This window comes from Ascaphus truei, unplaced genomic scaffold (assembly GCF_040206685.1).
Source record: "Ascaphus truei isolate aAscTru1 unplaced genomic scaffold, aAscTru1.hap1 HAP1_SCAFFOLD_356, whole genome shotgun sequence".
Lineage (NCBI taxonomy): Eukaryota > Metazoa > Chordata > Amphibia > Anura > Ascaphidae > Ascaphus > Ascaphus truei.
In genome coordinates, this window is record NW_027456574.1 from 383,915 (window position 1) to 398,265 (window position 14,351).

General features: G+C 43.1%; 1 protein-coding gene across 1 annotated transcript; it reads right to left on the minus strand.

The window, feature by feature from the left end:
* Window positions 1–1,602: 1,602 nt before the first annotated feature.
* On the minus strand, window positions 1,603–13,331 carry LOC142483687 (cytochrome P450 2A4-like). The gene is made up of 4 exons (XM_075583704.1): window positions 13,182–13,331; window positions 9,741–9,928; window positions 7,589–7,730; window positions 1,603–2,477 (listed from the first exon to the last, which is right to left on the minus strand). The coding sequence occupies exons 1-4, from the start codon at window positions 13,291–13,293 to the stop codon at window positions 2,296–2,298; spliced, it is 624 nt and encodes a 207-aa protein (XP_075439819.1). The 5' UTR covers window positions 13,294–13,331; the 3' UTR covers window positions 1,603–2,295.
* Window positions 13,332–14,351: the final 1,020 nt, after the last annotated feature.

A 14,351-nucleotide genomic window follows, 5' to 3' on the forward strand; every position in this document is an offset into this window, starting at 1 on the left:
TAACTATGTAACTATGTAACTATGTAATTGAGCTAAGATCTTGTATGACACAGGAAAAACATCTTCACTGCTGGTCTCAGCATCATTCCGATGATGTCACTGGAAGGAGAGGGTCCTTCCGTGCAGATCTACTCTTAGAAAACTAGCATAGTGCCATGACGTACAGTATACCGTACACCCAAAGCGTGCCTGTGGTTGAGGCCAGCATTACAGCACTGTATCACTGTCTAACCGCAGATAAGCAAGGGAAGCCTTAATCGCAAGCAAAATTTGTTAAGTGGTCTGCGGTCACAAAAAGATGCCGGATTGCAACAATGTACACTGGCGACACAGTTTATTACACTGCGGCCAGATCCGCAAGCCGGGAGATTTCCCGGCTTGCTAGTGGCCGCCCCTCGGCGTGCCGCGCGTCATAGACGCGCGGTCACGCGTCTTCGGGAGCGTGCGCCCCCTGCACGCGCGTCCAGGGGCTCCCCGAGGGAGCCCTGGTGTCCCGCGATCGCGGGACAGCGGCAGGGGGTTCCGGGGGACCCGGCGGACCCGGCAGCGGTAGGGAGAGCGCCCCTATCGGAGGGCGCTCTTCCGCTGCTTCGGCGCGCGCCCGTCACTCTCGGGCGCGCGCCAGGCTACTGCTGCGGCACAGAACGGGCAAATGCTCGAATAAACTGTGCCGCAGCAGTATAAAGTGGCCTCATCATTCAATTAAGGTCAATTGGTAAAGTGCGTCTGCGGTTATCGATTGAGGCCAGGCATTGCAACATTGCATCCCGACCCCAAACCGCAGACTGGGGAAAAGTTTAACCACAAACCACATCATAGCCCTCATATAATTAAGCAGCTAACTTTTGTTAGGACGGTTCTAGCTTTCTAATTTTTGGTATGTAGAGTGCTAGGGGGTAGATATATAATCCAGTATAGTTATGAGACTGTAACATTTATTTAAAGGCATAAATGAGAAGTAGCTCGGAGTTTAGTATTTAAAAGTTATAGGAACCGGAACATTAACATTTCAGTCAGGCAGGACAGCGATACATTAAGCATTCACTATTGTCATTTATGATCAGGGATGAGTCATGTATAATGTAAGTCCAGACTTCTGAGACTCCCTGTAGAGCTGACTCCAGAGTGTCAGCAAAAGTCCGTTACTTCAAAAGACACCGACCTGGGGAAAGTGCTAAATGTCAGGAAATATATTTTTCTGATTTCTTTATATAGGGAGTGCTGGACTATTCAGTATTTTGTATTGTTTAGGCTTGGTAGGGTGTTATAAGCATGTGCAGGCTATCGGGCGAGTGTTCATCGGTATCCCTTCCGCTACAGAGACGATTCCATCGTAACCAAGAATTGTACCCCACTATGAAAGTTCATTAGAACTAAGGACTTGTAAACTAATTCTGCAAGCGCAGAATGAAGATACTACTTTTGGCGGAGAAACAGGGGCTGCAAGCGGCGCCCCTAGCCAAAGACGGTTTTGTGTCTCTTGTTTGTGTATCAACCCCGCTCCTGGGAATTGATACCTAGAGACTGTATTTCATGGACTTTCGTTCTGGAAACCATTTATTTTGTTTTACCTCATTCCCGTACAGTAAGTGTTATTTCGTGTTATGTTGTAAATCAAGCGGTGCGTGTTTCTTGCGTGAATCAATTACAATTTATTTTATCTCACATTTTGTTCAATCAAAGGATCCAGGTATTTTTGTGGGATAAGCACTGGTCTCCCGTGACATACAGTACATCACTGCTAAAGAAACTCAGTCTGTAATGAAAATGTTATAATAAATGTCACATATCTTCTGGTGTCACCAAATCACCAAATTGTGTATTTTACATGCATGTTACAAATAATATCACAGGAGATGAAAATTGGACAGAAGAGAGATGCCGAACAATGAACATGGCAGCAAATAGAGGAGAACCATGAAGTTAATAACTTGGATGGATTTACCTTGGTTAGTTGATTGATATTTAGACCTTTTATTGACATCTTAATCACACAATGTTATTACCTCATATAAAAACATTGAAATTAAAACAAATTACTACCCATGTATAGCCGGATATATTCAGTGTTAGGAGAGACAGCCAGAGAAACTAGATGGCCTCTGGGGTCACCAATTAGGACCTGCGACATAATTTCCTGAGTAAGGTTTACCCTGGTGGCTATATTGTATGATTCTTGTCCTGGCATTTAAAATTAGAATTTCTCTGTGAACTCGATCTTGGCATATAGTAAATCTGGGCCTTAGACAGGTTACTTCCAATTTAGCTAATTTGATTTTAGGATTGACTGCATCTTTAACGTGACTCAATGTACATGTTATAGAACTTTGGGAAATTTCCCAGGCCAGTCACATTGGGGGTGATGTCTATTTCTTCTGGAGACAGAGCAGATTTCAGGTTGAAGCTCTGCAGAATGGTAGTGAAGATTAAAAAGAGCTCCATCTTGGCCAGACCCTCTCCGAGGCAGTTCCGCTTCCCTAGAAAAGACAACAAGAAGGTCATACTTTCCGATCTGTGTGGTGGATGGTAAAACTGTTTAGGAAAAAGGCGTCTAAAAGGGATGTGATTACTATTTACAAGTACAGTATATGTAAGGTCAATACAAGGCACCTTCAAGGGAACATCCCAAGTACAATACAAATGGCAGGGCGTCATCCCTTGAGATTAGAGGAAAGAAGATTCAACCAGCAGCAAAGGAAAGAGTTCTATACAGTGAGAGCAGTGACCATATGGAATTTATTACTCATGGAGACTGACAGATATAGTAGATACGTTTAAGAAAATATTTGGGACCATACTTGTTAAGCAGTGTTATTCCATAAGACCACATCTGGCACTGGAATACAGTTTCTGATGTGTATTCCAAGCTGCTGATCATACAATTTTCTGCCCCAAATTCCCGCCCCAAATTCCCAAATGAGCCACTGTTGCACATATAAAGCGGCTCAGTGAGTAAAGACACTGACTGGCACCTGGTTCAATTCCCGGTGTCGGCTCCTTGTGACCTTGGGCAAGTCACTTTTATCCCCTTGTGCATCAGGCACCAATAACATAGATTGTAAGCTCTATGGGACAGGGACTGTGTCTGCAAAATGTCTCTCTAAAGCGCTAAGTAAAACAAGCAGCGCTATACAAGAACAAACTATTATTATTATATGAAATCAGCTCCTATGACTTCAATGGGGTTATAAGATGTTTTCTCGTACCGGAAGGTGCTTTACGGATTAACACTGCTTACTACATGTAAATATGTCTATTGATGTTTTTTACATAGAGGAAAAGTATACGGGGTATGCAGAACCATACACAACATAAAGAGAGCTTTGATACAGGGAGAAATCTGACTAAACAGGATAAAACATAGGCAGAGTATTGATCCATTTACAGGTGTTAGGAAGGAATTCCTTTACCTTTTGAGAAGTACAGATGCAGCTGACAGTTTTACACCACTTGCCTTTTAAAATCTGTGGCTATCTCACAGTAACTGGTGAGATGGGTCAGGCTGAAATGGCCCATCGGATTAACACAGCGAGGGTCCCTGAGCTTGAATGGGACTCACAGCCCGGTTGGATTCACACAGCGTGATTCCCATTCAGATGCAGGGACCCCCGCTGTGTTAATCCGATGGGCCATTAGTCTGGCTGCAGAAATCTCCCAGCATTACTGCGAGATAGCCACAGATTTTCCATGGCAAGTGGTCTAAAACCGGCACCTGCAGCTGTAATTGGCAAATAGTACTGTGATTTTTCTTTGCCTTTAAAGATGTGCGAACTGGCCGAAACTCCCTTTGCTGACTTTTCTTTTTAACTTTTTAAAAAGTTAGAAAAATGTCCAAACATTTTGAATGTTTTTGAGGCAAAACAAATTTGCTGTTTTGCTTTTTTCTTTAACTTCGCAAAATAGCAGAACTGCAACATTCATATATATATATTATTTATTTTTTTAATAGAAACACTAAATAGACACGCCGGCAGCAGCTTCACCCTGCCAATGTTGTTTTATTGTTTCAATTGGAGAGGTGTTCTGTCAGTGAGGGGGTGGGGGGGGGGGGGGGGGTCTGGGGTGGGAAGTTCTGCCCTGTAACACTGAGGAGGGATTTTTAGTCAATTAGCTCAGTAGGGACAACATCCTCAGCGGTAGTAAATATGAGTTGTCTTTTCTTATACCAGTAGTAGCAGCAGTGGTAGTATTGTGGTTGCACCTCCTCTGTAGGTGTCCCAGGTGCCTGCTGCTGTTCAGCCCATGTTAGTGGAACAGGTTGTGGCTGAGTGCAGCTCAGAGGAGGTAATTTCACCTTTTTCAACCTCTCTCTTTGCAAGTCGCATTGTATTAGAGGAAGGACGTCAGTTTGAGATTTGGCTGGTCTCCTCTTTTTTGGCCGCGCTTATACTGCACCGACACACTTTATTCGAGCAAATACCCAGTATGTACCTGGCAGATACCTGGAATGCGCCGCTCCTCACCTCTGACAAGCCCCGTTGCGTTTGCCTTCCCAGCCTGGGTTCATGCCTGGCTGACAGGCGGCTGATCTGTTAAATGATAATGATTAGGATTTAATAGGCTGCAATGCTTCGCGTGTCTACCAGATGGCATAAATTCATGAATTGTAATGCAGTATATATATATATACTGTGCAGTATTGCAGCCAGCAGGAATAAAATGCTTCAATCCCTGCCTGGAAAATACCTCAATGCACTCGGGCAGAAAACAGTCACAAACCTCACTACACCCGGGTATACCCGAATTCGTGGGACTAGCCGAGCTCGAATAAAGTGTGTCGCCAGTGTAGTGCCGGCGACAGCAACATCGCCTCAAAACAAATGTATTGAAGCTTATAGTAAGAGCGGCGCGGCGGAGCAACAACTCGGTCGCGATCGCTGGAAGTCAATTCAATTTGATTTTGTAGCGACCGCAGTGTGATGTCAGCATCACCGTCGTGTCGCCGGCACTATAAGAATGGCCTTATGTGGGAGACCGAGATTTTGATAGGGCCACCTTTGGCAGAAGCAGTCTCATATATCTCACCACCCTCAACTAATTCTGTTGCACCCGACCCTTGAACCGTTGCTGGAGAAGGTGAGGGTGACATTGTTGGTGATGCTTAGTAAGGCGCGTCCTTCTGAAGGTGAGGTGCAGGAGAGTGGCCGTTCCTCTCTGAGATTTGATGGCATTGGACCTCAGGCTGGAATACCATCATGCCCCCGAGCCCGCAGGCATAACATAGGCATAGTTGGGTTCCCAGAGGAATCACCTCCCTGATATGGGATAGTGAGGCAAGATCAAGAAGGCAGGAACATGTGCCTCCTGGAGATACCTGCACTGCAACAATATCTACAATGCAATCACCAAGATGTCTGGGAGAAGCACCATCAGCAATCCTCTATTTCTGAGTGTTCTTCGAAGCGGAAGGATCCAACCCTATGTCACCGGTGGAGTGTCGCCACCACCAGCTCCTGAAGCAGGAAGTCACCCTCACCTTGTCGTAGTTGGAACACCAGACCCAGGTGATCTCCACCATATGTCCCTTCTATGAGTTCTGCTCCTAGATGGAGTTCTGTCTGAAGTACCTCAGGTGCTTTTTCTGGACCAATTACCCAACTTGTGGAACCTCTTTCTCCTCCCCTACATTCACCACCACCCCAGAGACAATGGAGGCAAGGAGTGAGAACAAAATATACTAGGCAGCAGAGTGGGACAAGGTCCGGTGCACATAAACAGACTTTGCATTAGAGATATGTGAAACTGTCCAAAATGCATTCGCAAAATCTAAACCATTTTCATCCTAATCGCTTGCGAACTTGGATTCAACTGCAGCTTTCTTCCCTGACCTCATGTAAAAGTACCTAGGTAGTCACTTAGAGTGGCAATTCTGTGATCAGATGCATTGTAAGTTCTTCTTTATTTGATTAAATTTTCAAATTACCAGAATATTGCAGGGAACCCTTAGGGATGCCCAGGGAACCCAAGGGTTCCTGTTTAGGTGAAGGATGGAAAACAGTTATGGGTTTTTGGGGTATGAGGGTGCCATATATTCTTTCTTTCTTTGTCCTGTCTAGTTTGTAAAATATTATTGGTAATTATGTAGAAATAAAATAGGACGCCTGATGAAGTCATATGGGCGGGCATTGAAAAATTATGTATGCACGCCAATTTATTTTTTGGGTATAAATTAGATAATTTAGTGCTATTATTTTAGTGCCTTTGTGTTAAGCCAGACAGCAATGTTTGATTTGTAATAAATGCACTCTTGCTAACAGCTGTTTGCAATAAAAGTCTCTATTCATATGGCTTTATTTAAAATGACACGTGTGGAACTCAGTTTTTCCACGACAATTGCATATTTAAACTGAATAATATGTTACATAGTAGATGAGGTTGAAAAAAGACATAGGTCCATCAAGTTCAACCTATGCTAAATTTAGACAACAGATACTTTATCCTATATCTAGGATATACTGGATTCTACTATCAATTGCTACAGATTTTAAAATGTATTAGTATTGGTATGCAGAGGGAAAAAAGGGGGAAACCCCCAAGCTGATGCTACAAATACTGCAAAGTCCTGTATCATAAGACGTAATGAAGTAACATTTCAAATCGGTAAGCATAAAGAATGAGCCATATGGCTGTGTGACATCAAAGTGTAAGATTTAAGTTTGTGGCAGAGTTAATCTTGGAGTTGAAATTGGAGGTGAAGATTGAGGAAGATCTGAACTCTCTGCACAACACCTTTGCAACTGTGAGTACTTTACTTTCTAAAAGCTGTGATTCTTTGTACTCTTCCTGTCCTCCAATAACTGGCCAGTCTCTCCTCCTGTATCCCACTATGCCCTCCCTATTTCTTTTATTGTTTACTGTTTCCTCACTCCTTTGTGAACACCTCTGTACTCTCCAACATCCCCACTCCCCACTGCACCATTATTTTTACACCTCTCGCCCAACAACTTCTTTACCCCTCAATAAAAAACACCCACATAAATCCTCTCTTCACACCCTCTATCTACTCCTCCCTGCTGCTGGGGATCTTCCCTAAGCCTGAAGCCAGACATACACCTGATCTCACCCACGGCTCCCTGCCATCTCTTCCCCTGTAAATGGTGTTAACCTTTTCATTTAACACTGACTAACCTTAAAACTTGCCCCACAAATCAAGCATCCCAAAAGCCTGCACTCATGGCTACTGTCCCACAGTCACTTATACCACCCATTGTGGCCAAGCACACCCATTTACAGCACTTATTCCCTCAGCTGCTGTCTCTGTAAGTTTCCCCTCAAACCTCTTAGATTGTAAGATCTTCGGGGCAGGGATTTCCTTTCCTATTGTCTGATTTTTGCTGCACTTATTGTATTATTATAATTCCTTGTACTGTATTCTTTGTGAAGCACTGAGTACACTTTTGGCGCTATATAAATAAAGACATACAATACAATATCTATACTTACTTATTGATCCAGAGGAAGGCAAACAAAAAAACCCATTAAGGGGAAAGATTAATTCCTTTCTGACTCCAAGAATTGGCAATCTGATTAATCCCTGGAGATTATGTTTATGATTATGGTAACTCATAGATACAAACACATAACATACCTGCAGAGAAAGGCATAAAAGCGTCACTTTTCACGAAGCCGCCACTTTCATCTAAGAAGTTCTTGGGGTTGAAATTGTCAGGGTCAGAGAAGCATTCGGGATCTTTTAACACAGTGCCTAGCAAGGTGAACACATTGGTACCCTGACAGAATGAGATGACAGACTCAAATTAGGTTTCCTCTTTATAAGGGTGGTGGTTAAGAATGTACTCTGTAATCCATCTGCAAAACTCAGGGCTCACACCAAGTAGCTTAGTGGGCTATAGGGTCAGACCAGGATGACCTAATGGCAGTGCCATTTTGGAATGGATAAAAAGTGTCCTTCCCACCTAGGACCACAGTGCCCCATGACAGTGGCAGGTTTAATGGGGGCAGCATTCTCACCCCCCCTCCCCCCCGAAGCCTAAATACATATACCTTATATATACACACCTTTATATAATGTTAGTATCTTGCCCCCTGAGCATGTCCTTCTGTTTCTTAGCAAAAGTACAAATCTGATTGTGTTCAAAATCATGATTTTCTCAGTCTCTAGCGTCTGAGGTTAGCATAGAAACCTTTAAACTGCACTGATATCTGGGGAGAGCTCCATTTGACCTTTGCAGACACTTATTATTTCAAATGCTTATATCTGCTGAGCTGAGCACCCAACAGTGTTGGAAAGGATGAGAAGAGAGACCTCTTGAAATAAATAAAAGTATCAAATACAATCAGTGCGGACTGCTGCTTTAAAGTGTCAGTCCCATATAGGACAAATATGCCCTAATAACAATGATAGGTTAAATCAGTGGAGCTCAACTCCAATCCTTAAGGCCTCTCAACAGTCAAAGACTAAACCACCGATTAAGCCACCTGTGCTGAATCTGGGACATCATTAAATCCTGACCTGTTGGGGGGTTTTAACTGCAGTTGAGCACCCCTGGATTAAATGGTCACTCCCACGTGTAGCTAAAGTGAACAAATGGCAGTGACCTGTTTCATGGGTTAAATGGTCAGCCCCATATAGGAACAAAGTGTTCTAATAACAGTGACATGTTTAATGGGTTTAAATCCCAGTGTCAGCTCAGCTATCACTGTGACCTTGGGCAAAGTCACTTTATCTCCCAATGGATTCAATGGTAATGTTGCTGTAGAATACTGCAGTACACCCAGAAATACATCAAATAAAGACAATAATGAGACCTCGTAAGTATCAGGTATCACCACCTACAGATGTATAGGTGTGCCAACGAGTATTTTAAACTTGCCTTAAACTTGCCTTGGAAAATCTGGGGCAATCACCAACAAGCTCCAGGTACTGTACATGCTGGGTACATGCTGCAAACATTTCAGTGACATTTCTGCAGAAACTGATGGCCCATCGGATTAACACAGCAGGGGTCCCTGGCAGTCCCATTCAGTTTGAATGGGACTGCCAGGGACCCCTGCTGTTAATCCGATGGGCCATTAGTCTGCCTGCAGAAATGCCACTGAAATGTTGCAACATGTACCCAGGATGTACCCGGGTCTTGTTGGTGATTGCCCCAGATTTGTTTTAGAATACTCGTTTGCACTACAGTAACAGATGTTACTGCTCCCACGTGCACATTACCGCGAGGGGGGCGGACACCATTGTCTTTCTATTAGCCACGTGTGAAAAATGGGCTGGGCAAATGCATTATGGGTGCAATAATGCTTGCTACACCTGTATGATGAATCATCACTTCTCCAGGACTAAACACATACAGTTTGGAGAAGATGAGTGAGAGGGGGGATATAATTAAAAGTTTAAAATACTTTAAGGGGTTCATAAATGTGCAGTAGGGAAGTGCCAGAACAAGTGGTGAATCTCTAAATTTGGAGGGTTGGAGGCTCAGGGAATATATGAAGAAGTACTCCATAAGTGATTAATGGAAATGAATCCAATGAAGTCATAAAGGCTCATACAGTCAGGGAATACAAAATTGCCAGAGATAGATATAAAGCTATCCCAAATATGAAAGAAATATGAAAGAAACTGAAGGATGTAATAGGCTATAGGGTTTTACGACAGATAGGATCATAAGCACACTGAGTGGGCTAAGTTGTTCTTGTCTGCTATAAAAAATCTGTGTTTAGTAAGGTTACTAGCACACACAAAAACATCTTTGCGTTGTGTGTCTGTTGATACCAACCTTTGGAATGGTGTATCCCTGAAAAAGAACGTCCCGAGTGACAGCCCGCGGGGCGCCAAATGGGGCAAGATCAATGAATCTCTGGATCTCATGTATCACTGCTTCTGTATATGGCATCTCACTTTTGTCCTGGAAGTTTGGAGTTCGATTTTGTCCCACCACTCGGCCAATCTCCTCTTGAACCCTCTCTGTTTGGAAGGGAGTAGAATGATAAGGTTGTTGGAAGAAATGTTATGGACCAATAGGAAGAGTTAAGGGGAAGATATAGGGAATGCTTATATGCAGCAATAGGAAGTGTTATAGGGAGCAATAGACGGCATTAGGGATGAGTTATAAGGATCGGTGTTATGGAGCAAAAGGAGGAGTTATATGGAGTCGTTCTATGGTGCAATAGAAGGAATCATCGAAGAGTTCTATAAAGCAATAGGATGTGTTACATTACATATTATAATGATGTATATCAACTTCTGCATCTCTTTGGGACTTTAGAAATGGGAGTAGATAAATGGTTTTTCTACCACATTTCTTTATAAAAAATGTATTGTAGATTACATATAAATATGTAGCAGGGTAGTCCTCCTCACCTCTAGGGGGAACTGATGCAGCTCTTCGGACTCCTGTGTTTAGGTGCAGCGGCCATTTTGGTACTCCCAAAGGACTAGAGAGAATATATCCCCTTCTGGAACAGGATATCCTCTGGGGTACAGCAAGGGCAATGTCAGAACTGCCGGAGACCGCGGAGGAGAAGGTTGTGTCCTGGGAGCCAGTTAGGCTGCCTAGGACTAGGCCAAAGAAAACCCTGTAGGCCCTGACCCACCCTAGCTGAGTGTTGTAGGGACGGCCATACCTCTGGGACTTGCCCGTTAGTCTGCTTGTCAGTGGATAAACTTTTTAACTTGTTTATTAATGACCTTGAGGTTGGCATCGAGAGCAAAGTCGCCATCTATGCTGATGATACTAAATTGTGTAAGGTAGTAGAATCAGAGCAGGATGTAATTTCTCTCCAGAAGGACTTGGATAGACTGGAAACGTGGGCAGGTAAATGGCAGATGAGGTTTAATACAGATAAATGTAAGGTTATGCATTTGGGATGCAAGAATAAACAGGCAACTTACAAATTAAATGGGGATAAATTGGGGAATCCTTGATGGAGAAGGATTTCTGAGTGCTTATAGACAGTCTGCATAGCAATAGTGCCCAAAGACATGCAGTAGCTGCAAAGGCAAACAAGATCTTATCTTGCATTAAATAAACGGGCAATGGGTGGAAGGGAAGTAAACATAATTATGTCCCTTTGCAAAGCATTAGTAAGACCACACCTTGAATATGGAGTACAATTTTGGGCACCACTCCTTAGAAAATACATTATGGAACTAGAGAGTGCAGAGAAGAGCCAACAAATTAATTAATAAAGGGGATGAACAATCTAACTTATGAGGAGAGGCTAGCTAAATTACATTTATTTACATTAGAAAAGAGGCGTCTAAGACGGGATGTAATAACTATATACAAATATATTCGGGGACAGTACAGGGAGCTTTCAAAAGAACTATTCATCCCAAGGGCAGTACAAAGGACTCGGGGGCATCCCTTAAGGTTGGAGGAAAGGATATTTCATCAGCAACAATGGAAAGGGTTCTTTACAGTAAGGGCAGTTAAAATGTGGAATTCATTACCCATGGAGACTGTGATGGCAGATACAATAGATTTCTTCAAAAAAAGGTTGGACATTTTTTTAGAAAGGAAAGGTATACAGGGATATACCAAATAAGTATACATGGGAAGGATGTTGATCCAGGGAATTATCCGATTGCCAATTCTTGGATTCAGGAAGGAATTTATTTTCCCCCTTATGAGATATCATTGGATGATGTGACACTGGTTTTTTGTTTGCCTTTCTCTGGATCAATAAGTAAGTATAGATATAGGATAAAGTATCTGTTGTCTAAATTTAGTATAGGTTGAACGTGATGGACGTACGTCTTTTTTCAACCTCATCTACTATGTAACTATGAACTGCAGAGGAGGATTCCCCAGATCTGGAGGCACTACCACACGGCTGCCAGAAGTAAGGATAGAAGGGATATTGTTGGGAGGCCCTTCAACATGGAATTACGGATGCAGCTCCTGTCTCTCTATGAAGTTCTCCCTGGTTTTACCCTTGTAACCAGGAAGGTACCCATGTGCACCTCCAATACACAAGGGAGGGAAGTGCTGCCCTCACGCATACATTTGGGAATTGCCTTGGCGGACACCTTGTGCTCTTGGGTGCCCCAGGGATAGGGTGCAACCAGGACCCTTAGGGGGATAGTTGTTTCATGGGAGAGGAGAAATAGGTTGGGTCTTATCACTGCCTGAGTATTCTGTGTTCTTACTGCGTATTAAGCTAGAGAGACCCAGACGGTAAAGATTATTGTTTATCACTATTGTGTGTTGTGGTTATTTGCTGTATACATATACTGTATATGTTCCCGTGAGGAGCACCTGGCACCCCAAGCTCCCTATGAGCGAAGACTCAGGCCTTCTGTGATCCTGCAGGTTAGCACCATAATGCTCCAAGTATGCAAATCTCCCCACGGGGGGTGGGGGGGGAGGGAAGGGTGTTACAAATGCATCTTACATTTTGACATCTTTGTACTTACAAAAAGACCACTGTGTGTATGCATACGCACAAACAAAACCCCATACAGGTTAATACAGTTCTCTGTGATAAAACGGGTGCAGTTTTTTGCCTCTGTCTCTCCCTCCATTCCCCTTGTGTCTATGTCCCTCATGTCTGTCTGTGTATGTCATGTATGCCCCTTCATGTTTGTCTCTTTGTCCCCCCATGTCTCTGTCCTTCAGTGCTCTCACATGTCTGTCACTCCCTCAGTGCTCCCTCCATGTCTGTTTGTCTTTACCTCTGTGCCCCATATATCTGTCTCTCTCAGTGTCTCCCATGTATCAGTCTCCCACCCCAAATGTCTCCCCTGATTCTGTCCTACCCCATACTCCTCCCTATGGTCCTAGCATCCTTTGTCCTTTTTTTCCCTTCTCTCATTGGCTCTTTCTAATGAGTCAACGGCATCTGTAGTAGAGTGCGGCACTCCTGAAAGCATGCACCTTGTGCAATAGCACCTGTGCCACTTGCAAAAACAGACTATGAGTAACTTGGTGGTCAGCACCAATATTAAATTGTAAGCTCTGCAGGGAAGGTACCTTACTCATTGTGACTGCAAAATTCAATGCACAACACTGCATACACTATCAACACTATATAACGAAAACATTACTATTAGGAAGACAGCATTAAAAAAAACTAATTCTTTCAACTGGAGTTTGCTTTATCATACATGGTTTTTTTATTTTAATTTTTTATTGTCCCAATTTGGCAATCAGAAGAATAACACATTGCCTCTAAGAGGTAGGACAAGGTGTGCAGTGCCTTCTTTAGTTACTTGCCTTGAATTGCCGGGTATCTAAGCAGTAGAAGGAATCCATAAGTCAGAGTTATACTGGTGGTATCTGTAGCAGCAAAGATGATCTGAGCAGTGCTACATAGCAAGTTGGGCATGGTGAATTCTGTGTCAGGATTCTGTTTTTCCTGTTTGAGTGGGAGAAAACAATGGATATCTCTCTCTACGCATGCGCACGCACACATGGCTCAAAAAACAACTTGTAGGTTGGAGGTGTTTTGTATAGGTAATGTCTGCCGGTGCTGCAGAATCTCTTCAGAAGCCGAGTTGTCACTAATTACATTACATTACACTTTCTAGTTCACTAATTACACTGTTTCTGAAAGTTGTGCCCCCAATTCCTTGCATAGCGCTATTAGGGGGCATGACTTCGGAAAGCAGAGCGGTAAGTGACAGATCTGCTTATGAAGGTTCCGCAGCAGCCGCCATCTTTAGTGAACCAAAACATTGGATATGATGTTTGTTCATTATAAATCTTTTTGATTGATATTCTTGGAGTAGTGAGTAGTTCTGAAACGGACCTGGTTTGGGTAAAGTATTTTTTGTATTTATTTTCATGACACATGCACATACATACATGCATACATACTGTACATACATGCATACATGCATACATACTGTACATACATACATACATACATACATACATACATACATACATACATATCCTAAACCAGAGATCTGAACAAATGGAAACAGCACATGGATTCAATAAGTAACTGAATTTACAGTCCAAAATAACAACATTTCGGTCCAGTACAAACGGACCATGGTGATAATTAAAAAATGTACACAAGCTACAGCTGGACACTCATGAAAAACACAGAGAGGAAAAGCCATTTTATTACCCGATAACATAGACAGATCGGCTCTCAATGGTTTATTTGTGGGCAGTGGTTGCTATGCAATCGGCACCTAGGGGCCCTAGTTTTGCTGGCTTTTCCTCTCGTTCTACACTTGTTGAATCTGTGAGCTGCTTCCATTTGTTCAGACCCTTTGAGTGCTCTGGGACGTAGCTACTACATCATGGGTTCTGGTACCCTGGGTGCCTCATTACATAGTAACTGTGTCCCAAACATTCCTCCTCTTCCGTTCCATCATCAGTGAAGAAGCGATCACATGACCACTTTGGAGAGCGGTCACATGCTTGCGTGTG

Excerpts from the sequence above, each read along its gene's own strand:
- LOC142483687 (XM_075583704.1), bottom strand. The coding sequence starts at position 13,293 with ATGCCCAACTTGCTATGTAGCACTGCTCAGATCATCTTTGCTGCTACA. Across the intron at positions 9,929-13,181 it reads TAGATACCCGGCAATTCAAG|AGAGGGTTCAAGAGGAGATT; the intron begins GCAAGTAACTAA and ends CCTTCCAAACAG. Across the intron at positions 7,731-9,740 it reads AGGGATACACCATTCCAAAG|GGTACCAATGTGTTCACCTT; the intron begins GTTGGTATCAAC and ends TCATTCTGTCAG.